Source organism: Oryzias melastigma, linkage group LG16 (assembly GCF_002922805.2).
Source record: "Oryzias melastigma strain HK-1 linkage group LG16, ASM292280v2, whole genome shotgun sequence".
NCBI lineage: Eukaryota > Metazoa > Chordata > Actinopteri > Beloniformes > Adrianichthyidae > Oryzias > Oryzias melastigma.
The window spans coordinates 10526396-10546957 of record NC_050527.1 but is presented as its reverse complement, the minus strand read 5'-3'; the positions used below and the strand labels follow the sequence as shown (position 1 = coordinate 10546957).

Genomic DNA, 20562 nt, shown 5'->3' with positions numbered 1-20562 from the left:
AAGTTTAAAGTTGATTTGATTCTTTAGAACTCCACATTTTTCAGGTTTACTTTTTCAGATTGAAGCATCATGTGGACCCATGTCCATCCAAATCTAGGAATACAATTCACACACAAAAAAAATGTAATATCAAGTTAATTAACAGGAACACCACATACATACAAACAAAATATTTACTCAAGCATTTATAAATATACATTTTACAAGGATTGCCCAAGTACTTGACCTTTTACCAGAAGCCCAAATTATTTTCACAGTATTAACCATTTTTAATCAAAGTTTTTGTGAAGCTTTTCACCAAAAATAAAAGAACATCATATCACTTTAGTTCTTGCTCTGCTTGATTCAAACCTCTTAAATCATAATCTTCCTCTCGTTTTAAAAAAAGACTAGTCTCTCAGATTTCTTGATTTCTCCAGCAAGGGATTGAAAAATGTGTTTGTAATAATGAAGAAAACTGAGAGAAAGACGGGTGTAATTAACATTGGTTCATAGCTGTGGAGGAGACTGTAGGGATTTAAACTTCTTTGAGGTGGTGTTGCAGGTGTGTAGGAGGTTTTCATTCATCCAGGTGTGTAGGTGTTTGATGGTAAGCCATTTAGTGAAAAATACTGAGTACAGAGTGAAGTCATCAAGAATCTTGAAGACTAAATTAAAAGAATGAAGTCCATCAGATCTGAAAAATTAAGTCTGGTTCTAAACAAAAGGTAAAATTGTCAATCTTGGAGACTTTGTCTATGACTGCAGCCAAGTGTGGAGACGGAAGATCTTACAAACCAGATCCACAACCTTGTGCAAGTGGGAGCAATTCAAAATAGATTTTCCGTTTGACAGCAAAAAGACAAGAAGAAGGATGAAATCATCTTTTGTTTGATTGCTGACGAGTTGTGTCATTTGTTCCCACATGTAAAATGATGTTTGCGATGAAAGAGGACAATGGATGCAGTGTCTCCTTGAAGATGAAAATGTAAAAGACCGAAATAATAATAATAATAGCTATTGCTATTATTATTTTTTATTATGATATCAAAAATTGTATGGTAAAAAAAAAAGTTTTATTTTTAATGATATTCTTCTGTTGTTTAGAGTGGATAGTGCGCTTTTAATGAGAGTTGTTGTTCTACCCTACATGCGCAGGTGGGGGCAGTAGCTGGTCGAGAATATGATAATTTTTTTTTATGTAATATTTTTTAATTTAAAAACTGTTTATCTAAATTCTCCACAGATGTTCTAATTCATTAAAATATGATATAACATATATTTTAATGAAGCCTTTTCAGAGTTGCAAAATTCGACACATTGAATCTGGCAACAACCAATCAGAGCCTCTCTTACTCAAACGTTGAGGCAGTTCAACCTATCGAAGGGGAGCTTTCAGAGACGTGAAATATGGTGGCGGCAATGTAATGGAGTTCCGCTGCCTCCCTGCTTTCATGCCATAGACATAGGAAGCTAGCAAAAGTGCTAAGCGAGACTCGTCTAGGCCTCCAACTGACCAGCGAATAGCTACTAACACAGTATTTGGGGGAAAGGGTAAAAATAATTCCTTTATGAATCTGCCCGAGGACCGTTGAAATCCCAAAAATATGGTGGTTCTCAAAATTCGAGACCAGGTAAGAGATCTTTGTTTGAAATGATGACACAAGTTTAAGCTAACGTTGGGTTAGCTTAGCTCAACCAATGTCTGCATTCGCTGATGGAATGTAATCTGAGTCTAGTTTTCTCCGACTTGGTATATTTTAAACGCTTTTCTTACATCCAGAACTAGCACTTATAGTACCCCGATAGAGAATTGGTAAAGCACATTTAGGTGAATTCATGCGTAAGTGTCATTGGCATCACATTTACGTCGCCACACCAACAGATGTTTAGTTCGAAATTGCTACTGATCTAGTGTTTATCTCCAGCAGTTAGACAGAGCCTATCTTAAACATAGAAAGTGACTAGTTAGGGCACGATTTTAGCTTTTAAACAGTGACTCTTCCAAGATGCGAGTTGTCTGAACACAGCAGCAGAGCGATCTGTGGATTGTGAGTTTGCAGTGACAACGTTAAAGTTGTGATGTGTTCACATGTTAGCGAAACAAGCTTGTTGTAGGTTGGATCAGCGTTATTTGTCGACCTTTTTGTGGGAATTGTATGCGGAAATTTAACTAAATTTGCTGTTGTGTCGGAAAACATCAAAAGTCATGTAAACTAGCAATGGAATATGTCAGAATTGTTGTGTAAAGTGAGTAGGGAAGGTGATGCAGGTACTGTGCCCTTGATGACGAGGTTTTGTAGTCTAAAAATTTCGTTTATAAATGCTCTTAAGAATTATTTTGTGCCACCTTAATTGAATATGTATGCAGGTGTATGACCTAAAATGTTTATATTATATTACACATTTTTATAAAAGCACTAAAATCTGTGTTCGTAATTCAAATATATTAAACCATAAATATTTTTGAAAAACGGAAATAACTTTTTTTTTCTATTCCAAACCTTATACGCGCATGTGTCTTTTATTGTCTGCGTGGTTGAATGATCGTGTGCCTGGGCTCCTGTGAGTGGTGCAGTTGCCAAAGGGCTGTCTCCATGGTGATGGTATTAACTAGCCTGGCTTGTATGTGGAGAGGAGGTGCTCAGTCAAGCAGCCACAGAGAATCATAGACCATCTCCCACACCACTCGTACAGCTCTGGAGAGCTAAAAACAGAAAAATGCAGATCTGTCTCTTCTTGTTTGCTTTATTGTAAGGATAAAGAAGTCATCAGTGAACGAAGCACAATTGTGTACTTGTTGTTCTGGGATTTGTCAGCAGATTTAACACTTTGTGGTGCCCTACAGAGCTTCATGATCATTACATGCCCTAAATAGGAGCACTGTGCTCTCTTTTAAAATGTGACTAAGCTATTTGTTCCTTTGAGAGTAAGTGGAGTTTTAGTCTTGTCGTAAAAATACTTTAAATTCCGTTTCGTTTCAAAAAATATCTCGCATTCCTAAAACTTGTTTTGCAAACTTATTTTATCAATTAGGCATATTTGATTGTTGGGTAGTTTGGAATAAAACAGTACAGTCTTTCATTTCTAGGAGTCAAAACTGACTGTTGACTAAATCTCTTAGTGATTTGGATTTTTGGTTGTGTCACATAAAGGCATTATTAAAGTTAAAGTCCCACTATTTGTCACGCACCTAGGTGTGTGAAATTTGTTCTCCGCATTTGACCCATCCCCTGGGGGAGCGGTGAGCTGCAGACACAGCCGCGCTCGGGAACCATTTGGTGGTTTAACCCCCCAGTCCAACTCCTTAGTGCTGAGTGCCAAGCAGAGAGGCACTGGGTCCCATTTTTTGAGTCTTTGGTATGACTCGGCCGGGATTTGAACCCACGACCTTCCAATCTCAGGGCGGACACTCTACCACAAGGCCACTGAGCCACTGAGCTGGTGTATTTTGTGATTTTAAGAAGTCTTTAGCCACATCCTCATTTGTTTTCACGTTTCTTATCATCAAACAAATATGAATATAAAAAAACAAAAGAAATATTTTAATGACATTGGTTATTATTACATGAAAAAAAAAACTAATCATTTTTTTTCTGTTTGATAAATAAATAACTGCCCCTTAAACCTAGTAAGTGGGTGAGTCACTGTTAAGACTTTGTGTTGACAGTAGCACTGTGGAGGAATTCTGGGCCTTCTTGTATTTGTAAAAGGATCGTTATTCACAAACATGATTGGATTTTAGAGCATCAATCTCCTTCTTAAGGCCAAGACTTTCTCTAGGTCACTTTAAAGTCTTCATTTTGGTGTTTATAATCCACCTAAAGGAGGACTCACTGATATGGTTTGGATCATTCTTCTGAGCCCATGTGTACAAAGTGAGGTCACTGAAGCAACAAAATGGCCATCATACTATCGCCACAGTATTTGACTGTTAGTTGAATGTTTTTTTTCTCTGAAGCAAAGTATTTCTTTTATACTGCACATGTTTTTTCAAATCAGTCTGCAAAACAAATCCTTTATGCTACTTGATTTCTAGATTTTGAATTAATTTTATCCTTATCTAGCAAGTTTTTTTTCTGAAATCTTTATTTTTGATTATAATAATTGATTATTATCTATATCTGACTATAAAATTGAAAGTGGTCCTTTGATTAAAATGTGCATTTAAATGTCAGAACTGCTTGTCGTGCTTCTTATAAAGGGGTCAATTCAAGCTCTGCTTGAATTTTTGCCAGTTTTCTTTTTTTTTAAATGAAGAAAAACTAAAATGTTATCTCTTGAGGAGCAAAGGAATCACGCGGCGTTTGTTTGTGTGTGTTGTTGTGCTTGATTTTATGGATACTGAAGTTTCTCTGTTTCGGTGACTCAAAGGTCTGAATCACGTCTTGCATTGCATTCAAATTGTAGTGATACCAGTCTGAGAAGATTCTACTTGTCTTTCACCAAGTCGCTACTTGTTTTTGTTGTTATTTTAACATAGATTTCTTCTTCTACAGCCTCCTTTGCTGAAAGCTATTTTCAATGTCGACCCAGATGAAGTACGCTCTCTCATATTCAAAAAAGAGGATGTGAATGCGCAGGTAATCCCAACAGTCATTAATCTCTGCATCTTTTTCCTCATACTTCTCTTCTACATTTATTAAACCTGAAAAGTGTAATCTTCCTTGAAGGACTTAACCATGCAGTACTTTAGTCAGTACTTGTGCAGACATCAGTTCATGGTGTATTTTTATAATTCCTACTTCGTGCTCTGGGTCTGCTTTATTGCATTCCACAGCATTATTGTTGCTGTGGGATTATTTGTCTAAAAATTTGCCTGGCTTGTATTTATTTGTATTTTTTTGAACTCCTTTTGTTTTTAACCTGTTCAATTCTTTGAATAAGCCTTTAATAAAAAAATCTTCAGTTCTCTACAATAGTTGAACTAAAATAGATGTTTTGTTGACAGAATAGCGAAAACCAGGACACTGTTGAGTTTTATTTTAGTCACAGCTGTGGTTTTCTACTTCTTTATTTTTTAGGACAATGAGAAGCGAACGCCACTCCATGCTGCTGCTTATCTCGGAGATGCAGAAATTATAGAGTTGCTGATTCTTTCAGGTTTGTTAATTAAAATCAGTCTATCAAGCAAACTGTGTGATAAAAGCTTAAAATGAAAAAGTGCTGCAGTGAATTCACAAAATGAAGTGTAGCTGTTAAAACACACATTTTTACTATCATGAATACAAATTATTAAATCATTACATTTCTTAGAAAGATCAAATCCTCCTTTTGTTTTTTTGATTCTTAGACACACTGGTTATATTGTGTCTGGTCCAAGCAAAACAGTTATTATTTTTTACACGTCTGCAGTTAGAATGGGAACTTTTTCAAGTGTGAGGCTGGAATGCTGAGTGCCAGTAGGAATGAAAGCTTTCAACTTCCCTAATGATAGCCTGCTGATAACTTCTCTGAAGAGGAAACAATAACCTGTTCTTTTAATATGATAAACCAGATCAGATGAAACTGACTCAGTTTGTTTAACTTGAAGGTGCAAGAGTTAATGCCAAAGATAACAAGTGGCTGACTCCCCTGCATCGGGCTGTGGCCTCCTGCAGTGAGGTGAGAAGATGTTTTTCCGGTTTTGTCTACACACCTTTTAGTCCTTTCCAGGTAAGGCAGAAATGATTCACAGTGCATTGTCTTGCAGGAGGCTGTGCAGGTGTTGCTGAAACACTCAGCAGACGTGAATGCCAGAGACAAGAACTGGCAGACACCTCTTCACATCGCAGCAGCTAATAAAGCTGTCCGCTGTGCCGAAGCCCTCGTCCCTTTACTTAGCAATGTGAATGTATCCGATAGAGCTGGCCGGACCGCGCTGCACCACGCAGCCTTCAGCGGTCACCTAGAGGTAAAACATTCAAATATATCAATTTCGTTCAGACTTTTTTTTTTTTAATTAAATGTTTTATTTCTAAAATAGCTATACTTAAATTCATATAAAGGGTTAAGCATTAAGGAGAATAAAAGTCAACTTTTGCATTGACTTAATGATGCAACCTCTTAGTTTAAGTGCTGTTAGATGCTCTATCCTTTCTAAAGCAAGTACCTTTGATAGTTAAGTGCTAATTGTCAGACCTGGATTGAAAATGAGCATTCTTAACTGTTTACGTAACTTCCTGATCTTGTCTTCTTGCTAAGAGGAAGTGTTTCTGCTCGAATCATAAACGCTTTGACACAATGGTCATTGTATAAATTCTATAGTTATGAAGGTTTTGGTGTGTGTGCCCAGTCTGCTGTAAACATTTAGATTTTGACTATAAATTTTTAAAATACATTCCCACTCGCTGCATTTGTTGAGATTATGCTTCCCTGCTATGCATTCCTGTGAAAAATACTATATTTATCAGCCTCTGTGCTCCGAGACTTCCTATGTGGAAGTTGGCGAGATCTGGTACTGCAAATCCAAACAAAATCCAAGATAGACTAGGTTTTATATCAACAGCCGTGGCTGCAGACTGCATTTGTAAACTATCAGTGTCCTGCAGAAAAGGCTTCAAATGTGCACAAAATGTACTCAGACAAGAGCACTCCATGCACACGCTTGAATGCAAATGACTCTTGGTAATCATGCTTTTGCTTGCAAATCAGACATGTTGAATGTTGTCACATTTTGTCATAATACTTGTGTGCATCAAATGTTGATCAGCAGAATGTTTTTCATCCTAATTTTATGAAACAAGTCTAATCTAAATGGATTAAATCAAAGGTCTCAGTTGTGTTGATCAGAAAAACGGTCAGTTGGATTTATTCATTATATAATGGTTGGATAACTAAAGAGGAATAGTAAAGCTGCAAACAGAAGTATTGGATTTTCTGCCTGCTGTGGTAGTCATCCTGAATGCTGACGTTCGTCCTTTGCTTCTCTCAGATGGTGAGGCTCTTGCTCTCCAGGGGATCAAACATCAACGCTTTTGACAAGAAGGATCGGCGTGCAATCCACTGGGCAGCTTACATGGGTAAAAATGAAAAAAAAAAATAGGCTTTCTCTTCAGGCTATGTTATTTTGAATACTTTTTCATCGCTTATCTTTAAGCATCAAAGTGACTTTTATTAGGAAGTAAAGACTTATCCCCATTTTTAAAGTGTAAAAGTGAGTTCTCACAATTTCATACAAGCTTTTGTATGTTTAGCAACACATTATCCGTTTGACTTCTGCAGGGCACATAGAAGTGGTGAAACTGTTGGCATCTCATGGCGCTGAGGTGACCTGCAAAGATAAGAAATCCTACACTCCCCTGCATGCGGCGGCCTCAAGTGGAATGATTAGTGTTGTCAAATTCCTCCTGGACTTAGGAGTGGATGTAAGTTTAACCCTCTAACAGAACCTGAAAGTCCTTTTTATTTTTTCCATTTCTGGATAAAAACTGACCTTTTCCTTGTTTTCTGGCTGTTTAGATCAATGAACCCAATGCATATGGAAACACGCCCCTCCACGTGGCGTGCTACAACGGGCAGGATGTGGTTGTGAATGAGCTCATCGAGTGTGGAGCTCTCGTCAATCAGGTGAACGAAAAGGGCTTTGCACCTCTCCACTTCACTGCTGCGTCACGCCATGGCGCCCTCTGTCTGGAGCTTCTGGTGTGCAACGGGGCTGATGTCAATATCAAGGTGAGAATCACCAAATACCTGTTGTTCTAGTATAATCATTTTGATAAAACACTTGTCCTAACATGTTGCTCAAGCGTCTAGTTGCTTTTCTCTCATCAGTTCATGGTTTTAAGACGTGTATTTTTGTCATATCTCATGGTCTAAACAGTGATGTCTGGCATTTGCATATGTCCAGAATGTTCTGCTAGCATTTTGGAGCACTCAAACTCAAAAGTGTGAACCATCTGAGGACACACTTTCATCACAAACCACATTGAGAAGAATTTGAGCCAAATTAACACAAGTCTTTTGTCAGTTTGAGAGGAAATTTGTTAAAATGTAGGTCATGTAGCATCTCCCTGAAAAACCTTTTTAAAAATCTAAATTTATTTCCCATATTTGACCTTTGTTTTGAAGAAATTTTAATCTTCCCTCCCCAAATACAGAATGTGTGTGTGTGTTATATCAGGTTGTGTAATGATTTCAATACAAATCTTTGTGAACTTAGTTGGAAAACAATTAAAGACCAACTCTAATCTTGTTTGTGTTGTTTCTAACATGCTGTTGTTGCATTTTTCCCATGATGGAGGACATGTGTAAAATAATTCAAGATTAAAACTGTGTTTCTGAGCATTTCTTCATTCAAATCGTGTTGAGTCAGGATCAGATGAAAACCCACACTTTGAAAAAGCTTTGATTTAGTGACGCAGCAATTGCCATGGGCAGGTTGAAGTTTCCCTTCACCACTACGATCCTGAAGCATCCACTTGCAGACAAATAGATACATTAACATCTTAATTGTCCTCATCTGAACTGGCAAGTGGCTCAAAACTGCATGGCTGGATTGCTTTGATGTTAATCGCTATTTATTTATTTATTTTTTGCTACGCTGATGTTAGCTTGGACTTGTGAGGTGCTATAAGCTAGCGGGAGAGAGTATAAAGTAAACAAAGGACTGATGGGAAAATGAATGGAGGGTAACTTCAGTGCCGACTTCAACTTGAAGGCAGATTTCTATTGAAGTTCTGCTTTTTGGTTTTTGCTGAAAAAAAAAGCATAATAATGATTAAAAAATCACTGGGAACAATTTTATGATAGAAAACAATATATTTGAAGTGGGACATTAACATAATATGATTTTGGGTCCTAAAAAGGCTGATTTAGGTTTGTTTTTATCAGAGTGAAGTGGTACAAGTGGTCTTTTGTGGCCTATTTTTGACAGTTTTTTGTAATTCTGTTTAGCTTTCCTGTCAAAACTGGAGAAGAGTCCCATTTCCATAATTTCCCTTGGGATTAATAAAGTATTTATCTATCTATCTATCTATCTATCTATCTATCTATCTATTTCAAGTTTGACATGCTCTCTTAGCGTCTTGCTTTTGTTTAATTTAAGCACTTAGTGATTTAAAACAAGCTTACAGAGTGGCTGAATCCTTATTTGTTTTTAGTCAAAGTGAAATTATCCTATGTAAACTCTCTTCTATGTATAGACAGCACTTTAGTGTTTTCAAAGAGATTTATTCTTTCGTATCAATCTTATTTTTTTATTAATCCACAGAGTAAAGATGGTAAGACTCCTCTCCACATGACTGCAATCCACGGCAGATTTTCAAGATCTCAAGCAATCATTGAGAATGGTAAACTGTCCCAAAATCCAGAGTAGAAAATCTCCAGTCCGCTGTAGAGTAAGACTAAAACATCAATACTTCTCTTCTCTGTGAAGGCGCTGAGATCGACTGTGAAGATAAAAACGGGAATACACCACTGCACATCGCAGCTCGATACGGACACGAGCTCCTAATTAACACTCTCATCACTAACAGAGCTGACACAGCAAAGTGAGTTCGCCTTCCTGCAAGTTTTCAGAATTGTGTATTGTAGATGAGCTGCACTTTTAAAAGCAGGGAATGAGATTGTCCGTGTGATCGTCCAACTTCTCTATTTCAAACTGTGACCTTTTGGCTTTTGTGGCAAGTTATATCAATGGAATTGTGTTTTTCAGGCGAGGGATTCATGGGATGTTCCCACTGCACTTGGCTGCTCTCAGTGGTTTCTCTGATTGCTGCCGAAAGCTCTTGTCTTCAGGTCATTTTATAACAACACATGTTAAAGGTAAAAATGAAAAAGGATTCACAAATTTTGTTCATATTTCTTTATCCTATGCAGGCTTTGATATTGATACTCCTGATGATTTTGGAAGGACCTGTTTACACGCTGCAGCTGCCGGAGGGTGAGCACACGATGGGTTAAAGATGCTTCAAAATGGAACAATGCAGAGTTTTTGTTCCTTAAAGTCAAACTTTGTTTTGTAGAAATCTGGAATGCCTGAATCTTCTTCTCAACACTGGGGCAGACTTCAACAGGAAGGACAGCTTTGGCAGGTTTGTAGTTTTTGAAGTCTGATATGGAGCCAGAGTCAAATGTAAACTGGAAACCCACTTTTTTTTCTTCTTTTTCTTTAGGACGCCTCTGCACTACGCTGCTGCCAACTGTAACTACCAGTGCCTGTTTGCTCTGGTGGGTTCTGGGGCCAGTGTTAACGACCTGGACGAACGGGGCTGCACGCCTCTCCACTATGCCGCCGCCTCCGACACAGATGGAAAGTGAGTAACGCCTGTTTTTGTTTTAGACTAACTGCTCATAACATGAAGCTAACATGGTTTCTTTGTCTGCAGGTGCCTGGAATATTTACTGAGAAATGATGCGAATCCAGGGATTCGGGACAATCAGGGCTACAACGCTGTCCACTACGCCTCAGCATACGGACATCGTCTTTGTCTGGAGCTGGTGAGAAATGCTTACCCTCATGAATCCCCCTGTTGTCCAATTTGTAATGACATTTTATGCTTTTCCTTGTTTTCCAGATTGCAAGTGAAACCCCCTTAGATGTGGTAAACATATTCATATTTTTATCAGAATTTGTTAGACTGATCTATAAGAATGTCATTTTAACGGTTGTTCCTCTATGTTTAGTTAATGGAAACCTCAGGAACAGACATCCTGAATGATTCTGATGTCCGAGCACCCGTCAGCCCCTTACACCTGGCTGTGAGTACATCTAATTCATAGCTCTAAAAGATTTGGATCAGATTTGTGCATAAATTCTGTTCAGTACTCTCAAAACTAGTTAGCCACCACTAAAACAAATATATAGTTTTGTTGCAAAATCCCTCCCTTTTTTAAACTATTTCTAAAATCAATTTGAACTTATTGACTGTGATTTATCTTTCAGGCGTACCATGGACACCATCAGGCCATGGAGGTTCTGGTCCAGTCCCTGCTGGATTTAGATGTGAGGAACAGCCAAGGGCGCACACCACTAGACCTGGCAGCCTTCAAGGGCCACGTAGAATGTGTGGATGTCCTGATCAATCAGGGCGCCTCCATCTTGGTCAAGGATTTCACCTTAAAGCGAACCCCAATACACGCTGCCGGTAAAAATTTTGAGAAATAAAACCGTCTTGGTTTGTGGAATTTAAGACTGGAAAAACACCCAGAATATGAACGACCTGTTCTTTTCCTGCAGCTACTAACGGTCATTCAGAATGTTTGCGTTTGCTGATCGGAAACGCGGATCTTCAAAGTGCAGTTGACATTCAAGATGGGAATGGACAGTAAGCATTATTTTTCTGGTTTTTATGTTGTCCTCACACATACAGAGAAGCGCTAACTCTACTGTCATCACTCAGAACCCCTCTGATGCTGGCAGTCCTGAGTGGGCACACAGACTGTGTGTATTCTCTTCTCAATAAAGGAGCCAGCGTAGAAGCCAAAGACAAGTGGGGCAGGACAGCCTTGCATCGAGGGGTAAAGAGCTTATTTGTGTGGTGTTTGATGGAGATGTGTGTTACTTTGGCTAATTTACGCTAAATTTAAATTTCAGACATGCATCTGCTGCAGTACTTTTAATTATAACTGTAAAAAAATGATCCATTTGAAGAAGATAAAATCAAAGATTTGCCTGTTCAGTCTGTCAGCTGCAGATGTTTTATTAATGTCACAGTTTTACTAAAAAAACAAATTATGAAATCAATCAATTCTCCTGAAGGAAGGGTCATGGATAAAATCTGGTTTGTGTTTCCAGGCGGTGACCGGTCACGAGGAATGTATGGAGGCCTTGCTTCAGCACAACGCCAGCTTCCTGGTGCGAGACTGCAAAGGCCGCACGCCGGTCCACCTGGCAGCGGCATGTGGACACATTGGCGTACTGGGAGGCCTGCTGCACGCCGCCCAGTCTGTGGAAACGCTCCCTGTGTTAACAGACAGCCATGGGTACACCCCACTGCACTGGGCCTGCTACAACGGTACAGACGAGATGGTCTCAGAAGCGCTCACAAACAGCAGCTTGAGTTTTGGAGAAGATATTTGTTATCATACTTATGGAGATTTTGATTAAAAATTAGCATATCTATGTGACTGATTTTTATTTAATTTATGAAGCTGTTATTATTTCACCAAATTTTTCATCTTTCTTTCCTTTTTCAGGTCACGATACGTGTGTGGAGGTTTTGCTGGAGCAGGAGGTTTTTCACAAGGCTGAAGGCAATCCTTTCAGTCCTCTCCACTGCGCTGTGTAAGAGCCTGAGCTGTCTTTTGCTTCATTCAAACTGTCAGAGTCTGGAATAGATTAAACTGATTGATAAATACTTTTTCCTGTAGAATCCGTGACAATGAAGGAGCTGCTGAAATGCTTATAGACACTTTGGGCCCTGCCATCGTCAATGCCAAAGACGGCAAAAACCGGTACAATCACTGGAGTAACTTCAACCTCAAATGTTTTAGATTTACACTTTGGTGTGAAAACTTTGCTTTTTTGTCAACGTGTGTCTGTGCAGGACCCCTTTGCACGCTGCAGCCTTCACCGATCACGTCGAGTGTCTCCAGCTGCTTCTGAGCCACAATGCCCAGGTCAATATAGTTGACGCTGCTGGGAAAAGCCCCCTCATGATGGCTGCGGAGAACGGTCAGACCAACGCTGTCGGTAGGAATTCCTCTTCACCTTCTCACAAAAAATACACTATAATCGGAGGAGCGGTAATAGTAACTGACCAGACTAACTTTAAATCTTCTTTGTGATTCTTAGAACTGCTGGTGAGCAGTGCAAAAGCAGATCTTACTCTTCAGGATGCTGTGAAGAACACTGCGCTTCATCTGGCATGCAGTAAGGTATGTACTGCCATATGGTGGCACTGTTCTGTCACTGTAAAGCTGAAAATAAATGGTGATAAAAATGACTTTTGCTTTAAACCAATCCTTGTTTTCTACAGGGTCATGAAACCAGTGCCTTGTTGATATTGGAGAAGATTTCTGACCGAAATCTCATAAATGCTACAAATGCCGCCTTACAAACGTACGTACTTCACATCAGTTTTTATGCATTGTGCAATGAGAGATTTTTTTGTTTTAGTAGTGTGAAAAGTCATGAGGAGAGCATACCAGTGTCAGCAGACTCAGGATTTCTTTCTTTCTTTCTTGAAGGCCTCTTCACGTGGCTGCAAGAAATGGATTGACTGTGGTGGTACAAGAGCTGCTGGCTAAGGGAGCCAGTGTCCTTGCAGTTGATGAAAACGGTAAACCCTCCACCTTTTGTGTGTATTTTGCAGTACAATTGGGGATATAGATAGACGGGCAAAAAAATATATTTAATAGGGCTGTGAATGTTGACACATTAACGCGCGCAATTAATAAAACATTATTAATTAGTTTATTTATTGTGCTCAGACGTCCTGCCCTCCAGCTGTGAGATCAGCGTAAATAAACCTCAGTCTAAATTAAACGTAAACTTTTTTTTAACATTCTGTGATTGAGAATTTATTAAATTAAAGAGATGATATGGCATTTGCAGCTCTTTCTCTCTGAAGCATAGTACCTTATTTGAGAGGCAGGGGGAGGAGTCTGCTATGAGAAATTCAAAGAAGAAACCAACCGATATTTATTTTTGGATGGGGGCCGACATGAATTTTTTACAATATTATCTAATAATTGAGGAAATTATGTGGTTCTCTGTGAAAGTCCCGCATAAAGGGAGCAGTTCAGAGAAGACAGACACGCCCCCACCTGTGATCAGCAGACCTGAAATCCAGCTGGATCAAACTTCTCCCAAAAATGTTATTATTTTCATAAGCATAATAAAGAAAGTTTATGAGAAAAAAAGGAAAAAGCTGGAAAAAAGAAAGAAAACACAGAATTCCTGGAAGAATGTAAAATAAACAGCAGTACTTTTAGGAGAGAAATCTCAATTTTCCAGACGGAATTTTCTGTTTTTGCATAATTTTATGTCTGTGAATATAACAAGGACAAACTTTAAAAAAAGGTAGTATCACATAGAGGAGGTTGTGTTTATTAAAATGATACCAAAAAATCAAGCAGGCAGTCTTTCAAACTGAAAATACTGAAGTAAATTCAAAGGTTGACAAAAGTTTTAGAGGCTAGGTTCCAAAGGAATGAAAAAATTAATGTTCTAAATGTACAATTGTGTGTGTGATTTCATGATGTAATCATTTGCAGATAAGTGGCTCCCAAATACTGTAAAAAAATAAACAATTATAATAATAATGTTGATTAACCGCGATTAATTTCATCCAGATTTGCGATTAATTATTTATATTTTTTAATCGATTCAGAGCCCTAATATTTAATATATTTTTTATAAAATGTTTGTTTTAGGCTACACGCCTGCCTTGGCTTGTGCCCCCAACAAAGATGTGGCAGACTGCCTCGCCCTGATTCTGGCCACCATGATGCCTGTGTCCCCCTGCACCTCGGCACCCACCCTCCCTTTCAGTGCCATTAACCACTACACCACCAGCCCCTCCAAGAGCGTCACCTTCGACAGCCTGCCCGTGCTGCGAGGTGAGCACGGTTCCTACTGCAGCTTCAACAACATGAGCCATCACGATGGTTTCTACAAAGAGGAGGAGCTCAACGACTCTGATTCCGAGACTTACTAAAACCACGGAGGGAAGCTCAACACATCAACACACGCTGTGTCTTAAAATCACCCGATGGAAACTTGGGAGGCGAGGAAAAAAAGTTGGAAGCCTCCGCAGGAGCCTTAAAAGCCCCCCTGCAGACACCAGAGAGCGAGCAAAGGAGGAGGAGGTGCAGCAGGCTGGCCCACACTGACCCAGACCTCAGCCAGCACTAGAGATGTCCTTCAGCAGACGCTGAACCGAAGTATTCATTGCTTTACCGACACTGACGTTTTCAGCGTGAAAATAACCATTTGGGCAGATAGCAGCTGTTTTATGGCAATAACATCCTGAAGCGGTGTGGTTGCACTCCACCAAGACAGGGACCAAAAGACATGGATGCATTTTAACCCTTTTTTAGCACCATAAAGATTCAAGACAGAGAATATTTTTTGGGTTTATCTGTTACTGAGGATAAAGGGGGAACGATTTCCAAATTTTAACCCCCAAATCATCAGAAAACTCTTTTGTGCTTCAGATTAAGGGAGGGGGAGGGGCTCATTTATTATTATTTTCCAACAGTAACATTTTAAAATGCCCATTTTAACATCTTAAACTCTGTTCTCTCAAAATTTGATTTCTTAAATTTCCAAACATTTGAAAATATGCACCCGGTTGATATTAAGCTGATCAGTCCTTCCGTTGTTTGTTGACCTGATTTTTGCAGTTTAGTCTTTAAACAGTAATTTATTTGTACTTTTGGTTCTTCATCTGTTCATTTCGTGCCTTCATGAGTTACTGAGAATACATGGGTTTGTAGAGGCAGCTGTATAATTACAGTAAAAGTGCACATTAGAAAAGTATCAATGCACTGATTCAGTTCTGAGGCATCTTTGTTCAGTTTTCAGAAGAGGAAACACTGTAAACCAATGACAGGGCAGCATTTGATTTTCTATTGAGTGATTTTTTTTTCTGGTTTTTATTTTAGTTTTGCTTGCTTTAACTTAAAAAACAAATCCAATCATACCACTTTCAGTTGTCTATTAAATAATTTTAACTGGAAATATGTACATTTGCTAGCTTCAGTAGAATAAAGAGGAATTTTCTGTTCCTTGGTTTTCCTTGAAGAATGAAACTAGCATGTATATAGAAATTATGACTGTGAATTCAAAATTCCAATGAATTCTTTCAGTACGGAGATTGCTGTATATTTTATGAATAATAAATGAGTTATTTAATAATGACCGTCTGTCTGTTGGGTTATCGCTTTTCGTTTTGACTGTGGACAATCAGCAGGAGGTTCAGATGAGGCTGTGCTTTTGTTTCAGGGTTAATGAGACTGCCATCATAATTATTCACTTATCACTGCACACAGAGAACTGCCACTAATGTGATTAGTTAAGGTCTTCTTTTCACTTCTGTCATGTGAGGATAAACCCTACAAAGTGACTGATGCAAAAGTGTCTTTCAATTCTCTGGAATTAAGATCCAGCTGCTATTTAAATACAAAAAATAGTAATATTTAGTTCTGGGTTGACACAAAAGGTCATTTTAGCCAACAGATAAAACACTACAAATGATCAAGATTCCACTTTGATACATTTTTTTCTTTAATCAATTTTTTTGAATAATTATTGCCATAATATAATGAAAAAAGAATTAATAAACAAATAAAATAGATCTAAAAGTAAGGCAACTTAAAATGTTCTAATTCAGTCTGAAGTAGTATACTTCCTACACTATATACTCTATAGTACACTTGCTATACGTATCCTCAATTGTACTTAATAAAATAAAATTCAAGTGTACTATTTTTTTGCTGAGGAAAAGTTCTACATGTCTTACAAAACTCCTATAAAGTACAGCTCTTTGTACTCGGTTGTAGACTTTCTATAGTTTTACAAAGACTCAATGCAGATATTTCTCCAAAGTATCCTCAAAGCAAATGTTATTAACTACTCTTTCCCCGCATAAAAACATACTGTTACTTTTCAATTAAATATGTCTATGAATGTTCTTTTCAAATAAGTGTAGCCTTTAGTTTTTAATAAATTTTTTTATTTAAACTGTTTCATCTAATAAATTCTTTGGAGAAACTTTCAAAATCAGCTTTTCTGAAAAGTAAAAGCTTCCTTTTTTTTGGAAAATTTGACGAATGCAGTTAAAAAATATAACATTATAAAAATAAAATACAAGAATATAATATAATTCTAAATAAAAGTCACTATTTTTCTTAATGTTTAAAATTTTCAACTGTTGAAAACAAGAACATAAGTAACATATTTTTTAACAAACTGGAAATAAAGAATAACCGAATCAAAAATCCACAGTAAAAGTGTCCTGGTTTGTACCTTTAAGACAATCTCGGTGACATCATCAACCCACATTAGTGATTGGTTTACTACCCGGAAATGTTGTGAGGAGGGCGTGTTCACGCGCGTGCAGACAAACAAAGTAACAGCGAAGTTTTTTAATCTCATTTAGAGTTTTTGTCTAACATTTTGACATTAAAAGCAGCAGTCATGGCTGAGGTGACTGGAGCTGAACTAATAGCAGAGTCCCTGAAGACTCAGGTAAAAACATACATTTGTTTTTCCTCTAAAACGTTGTTGCAACTTTAACCTTAGAAAATACGTGTCAAAGTTCAAGTGCCACGTTTCACAAGCGCTTTTTATTTCATCTATTTACTATAAATTACAAATGCCCACAGTAACGTGCCATATATATATGTGTCTCCACGTCTGTCCCTGCAGAAAGTGGAGTATATGTTCGGGATAGTCGGGGTTCCTATCATTGAAGTGGCCATGGCCGCTCAGGCTGCAGGCATCAAATATGTAGGAATGCGCAATGAGCAGGCGGTAAAGGCTGTTTTATTGCCCATCAAGACACAGTTTTAAAATAAACATTTAAAAACAAACTTACACTCTTTTGTCCAACAGGCCTGCTATGCTGCATCTGCCATTGGGTACATCACAGGGAGGTAAGACCTTGGAGATTGATGTCTGCAACAAAGTTCTGTTGCTGGTTTCTTTGAATATTTTAGTATATTTTAGTACACGATTGACATCCTGACCCAGTATGTACTGACCAGACCTCTCAGCTCATCTGGATTCGGTCTGTTAGTTCCTAGAGTCAAAACCAAACATGGAGAAGCTGCATTCAGCTTCTGTGCTCCACAGATCTGGAACAGACTTCCAGAAAGCCTTAAATGAGCTGAAACAATTGTTTAAATCCTGGTTAAAACCCCATTTTATTAGTTTGTATTCAAAAGTTTGCATCTGCTTTAATTTCATTTCATTTGAGCTTTATTTAAGTTTTTATTTCAATGATCACATACATGTTTTATGTAAAGCTGTACTAGATAAATAAACTTGCCATGCCTTACAACTGCTGAGTCTTACAACTGCTGAGTGACTTTGGTGCTCACATTTTTTCTCTGTCTCCAGACCGGGAGCCTGTCTGGTTGTATCTGGACCTGGACTCATTCACGCCCTGGGTGGGATGGCCAACGCCAACATGAACTGCTGGTATTGCTTCATCAACAAACATCACACAGCCACACTTCCTTGATTGGAGTTTACCACATTTTTAAAGTCTGTGTTAATGGGCAGGCCTGTGGTCGTCATCGGGGGGTCCTCAGATCGCAACCAGGAAACAACGGGAGCCTTTCAGGAGTTCCCTCAGGTAATGCATGTCGCACTGTGGATTTTTTTGAAAAAATTTTTGGCCCTGCATTGCTTTGCTGCATTAAAACTGTTTTTATTCGTCACCAGGTGGAGGCGTGCCGTCTGTACAGCAAATTTTCTGCCAGACCCAGCAGCCTAGAGGCAATCCCCTCCGTCATAGAGAAGGTCCTCACATCCCATTTTCATCTTGCTTTAGTGCTATTTCCAAATGACTTTAAGGTACTACTTGTAATTAAATAAATCTTACAGACATTTTACTGGTTTTTGCAGGCAGTCCGCACAAGCATATATGGGCGTCCGGGAGCGTGTTATGTGGACATTGCAGGAGACATGGTCAATGCCAAAGTGAACAGGAGCAAAGTCAGGTTTGTAGTCCTTTCATGCATTCTAGTCAGGGATTGTTGTGCAAAGGGCCAGTTTGACGTTTCTAGATGTTTGTTGTCTTTGTTTACAGTGGAGTCTCCTGCTGCCCACCTCCACCTGTGAGTTTGGCTGACCACAGTGCTGTCACAGAGGCCATCTGTGCCCTGAAGGCAGCTAAGACGCCACTAGTGATCATTGGCAAAGGTAGCACAAAACAACCATGCTAAACGATATGAAGTCATATGTGTTTAGTGAAAACTTCTTATGCATGGCTTAATGCTCTTACCATCAGGGGCAGCTTATGGAAGAGCCGAGGCTGTACTGCGACAGTTTGTGGAAATCAGCGGTCTGCCGTTTCTCCCCACACCGATGGGAAAGGGAGTCCTCCCTGATGATCACCCCAACTGTGTGGCAGCTGCCCGCTCACGGTCAGCCTCATCTGAAAATTATCTGAAGCTAACATATGTATGCTTATTCTGTAAAAACATTAACTAAATTTCAAAAATAAATTGCTAAGCTAAAACCGGAATTGATCGAAAAATCAAAAAAATATATATATATTTATTTATTTTTAAGTATATTTGTTTATCTTTAGCTAAACAATTAAAGGTAATTTTATTTTGGTGTCAGAGCTCTTCTCCAAGCTGATGTTGTGCTTCTGTTTGGAGCCCGACTGAACTGGATCCTGCATTTTGGGTTACCACCCAGGTTTAGCCCTAATGTTAAAATCATACAGGTAAGTAAATTATTGCCACATGTCTTTGCTTTTTGGAAAATCAGTCCTACCAAAACAAAATTACTGATACATACAAAATTATCGATCATTTTTTTTCCTGTTTTTTCCCGGTAGCAGCGTCTTGTTTCACATTTGAGAATGCATTCTGAAATGAAACAAAAATACAAATGAAAATTTAAAATACATCCTGAAATCATTTTTTTAAACTAAAACTTTTATTTGTGTAATGCTGCAATGTATACAGTTGTTTAGTTTCAGTTAACCTTTTTTCCTCATTATTTTTCCAGTTCACAAATGACCATTTAACCTTATGTTTGGCAGGTTGACCTCTGTGCTGAAGAAATGAATAATAACGTAAAGTCAGTTGCGCTCCTGGGAGATATTGGAGCCATTGTCACTCAGGTCTAGTTTACTATCACAAGTTGTCCAAAAATTAATAATTTATCAACAAATGATGTTTTCATTACAATGTAGTTTTTCTTATTTTCTCAGCTTTTGACTTGTGTTCGTGAACATGGCTGGAAATATCCCTCAAATACAGAGTGGTGGAGCTCTCTGAAGGAGAAGATTGCTGTCAATGCAAAAATATCAAAGGTGAGTATGACTCATTGAGTGAATAAAAAAGCTGTTTTAATTTTATCTTTTACAATTCCATTCTATTTTATTTTTTTCAACACTCTGCAGGCCCTGGCCCTCAAGACAACATTGCCCATGAACTACTACACAGTATTCCATCACATTTCCCAGCAGCTGCCTCACGACTGCATCATTGTCAGTGAAGGTGCAAACACCATGGACATCGGGCGCACTATGCTGAACAACTACTTACCCCGACACAGGCAAGTTGGGCTCTTACAGACAGCTCTCAGATGAGTTTTGCCCTGTTATTTACTATCGAGGGTGTGCAGATTGGATGCTGGTACCTTCGGGACGATGGGAGTGGGTCTTGGCTTTGCGATAGCGGCAGCCGCCGTGGAAAAGAGCAGAGACAAAAGCCGAAGAGTCGTCTGCGTGGAAGGAGACAGCGCCTTTGGATTCTCTGGCATGGAAGTCGAGACCATGTGCAGGTTGATTATTGCGTTTGTTTATCTTCTGAGTCAACCCTCTTGTTGTTCTTTGTTATTTTGTCATTTTATTTTTGTTATTTTCTCAGATATAATCTCCCTGTAGTTATCATTGTGGTCAATAATAATGGAATATACAGTGGAGTGGATCCTGAAGTGTGGAGGGAAATGGCAAAAATGGGTGATCTGAC

The 20562-nt window shown here is 38.6% G+C and overlaps 2 protein-coding genes across 3 annotated transcripts in view; both read left to right on the top strand.

Annotated features, from left to right (window-relative positions):
• The first annotated feature begins 1366 nt into the window (after positions 1–1366).
• On the top strand, positions 1367–15766 carry ankrd28b (ankyrin repeat domain 28b). 2 transcript variants are annotated; one of them, XM_024267637.2, is made up of 28 exons: positions 1367–1613; positions 4479–4562; positions 5004–5082; positions 5513–5583; positions 5672–5872; positions 6893–6980; positions 7183–7325; positions 7420–7632; positions 9170–9248; positions 9335–9449; positions 9614–9696; positions 9778–9841; positions 9924–9992; positions 10074–10214; positions 10287–10398; positions 10476–10502; positions 10585–10659; positions 10844–11045; positions 11138–11225; positions 11301–11418; positions 11696–11915; positions 12097–12184; positions 12271–12354; positions 12447–12592; positions 12695–12777; positions 12879–12961; positions 13090–13181; positions 14278–14561. In XM_024267637.2, the coding sequence occupies exons 1-28, from the start codon at positions 1587–1589 to the stop codon at positions 14559–14561; spliced, it is 3159 nt and encodes a 1052-aa protein (XP_024123405.1). In that variant the 5' UTR covers positions 1367–1586. The 2 variants fall into 2 exon arrangements, with proteins under 2 accessions (XP_024123405.1, XP_024123404.1); XM_024267636.2 differs by having other exon boundaries at positions 9614–9841; positions 14278–15766.
• Positions 15767–17044: 1278 nt separating this feature from the next.
• The window catches only part of hacl1 (2-hydroxyacyl-CoA lyase 1), a 5241-nt gene continuing 1723 nt past the window's right edge, over positions 17045–20562 (top strand). The window contains exons 1-14 of the mRNA XM_024266876.2: positions 17045–17095; positions 17276–17380; positions 17462–17502; positions 17969–18049; positions 18134–18206; positions 18296–18373; positions 18479–18573; positions 18663–18775; positions 18864–18999; positions 19202–19307; positions 19629–19709; positions 19800–19901; positions 19992–20146; positions 20216–20374. Coding sequence (XP_024122644.1) covers positions 17045–17095; positions 17276–17380; positions 17462–17502; positions 17969–18049; positions 18134–18206; positions 18296–18373; positions 18479–18573; positions 18663–18775; positions 18864–18999; positions 19202–19307; positions 19629–19709; positions 19800–19901; positions 19992–20146; positions 20216–20374 — 1376 coding nt within the window. The remainder of the gene's footprint in view (positions 17096–17275; positions 17381–17461; positions 17503–17968; positions 18050–18133; positions 18207–18295; positions 18374–18478; positions 18574–18662; positions 18776–18863; positions 19000–19201; positions 19308–19628; positions 19710–19799; positions 19902–19991; positions 20147–20215; positions 20375–20562) is intronic.

What these genes read in the sequence shown, in the direction of transcription:
- ankrd28b (XM_024267636.2), top strand. Translation starts at nt 1,587, where the DNA reads ATGGTGGTTCTCAAAATTCGAGACCAG. An exon ending in TCCTGGACTTAGGAGTGGAT is followed by an intron (nt 7,326 to 7,419) that starts GTAAGTTTAACC and finishes CTGGCTGTTTAG; the next exon opens with ATCAATGAACCCAATGCATA. An exon ending in GTGAAACCCCCTTAGATGTG is followed by an intron (nt 10,503 to 10,584) that starts GTAAACATATTC and finishes CTCTATGTTTAG; the next exon opens with TTAATGGAAACCTCAGGAAC.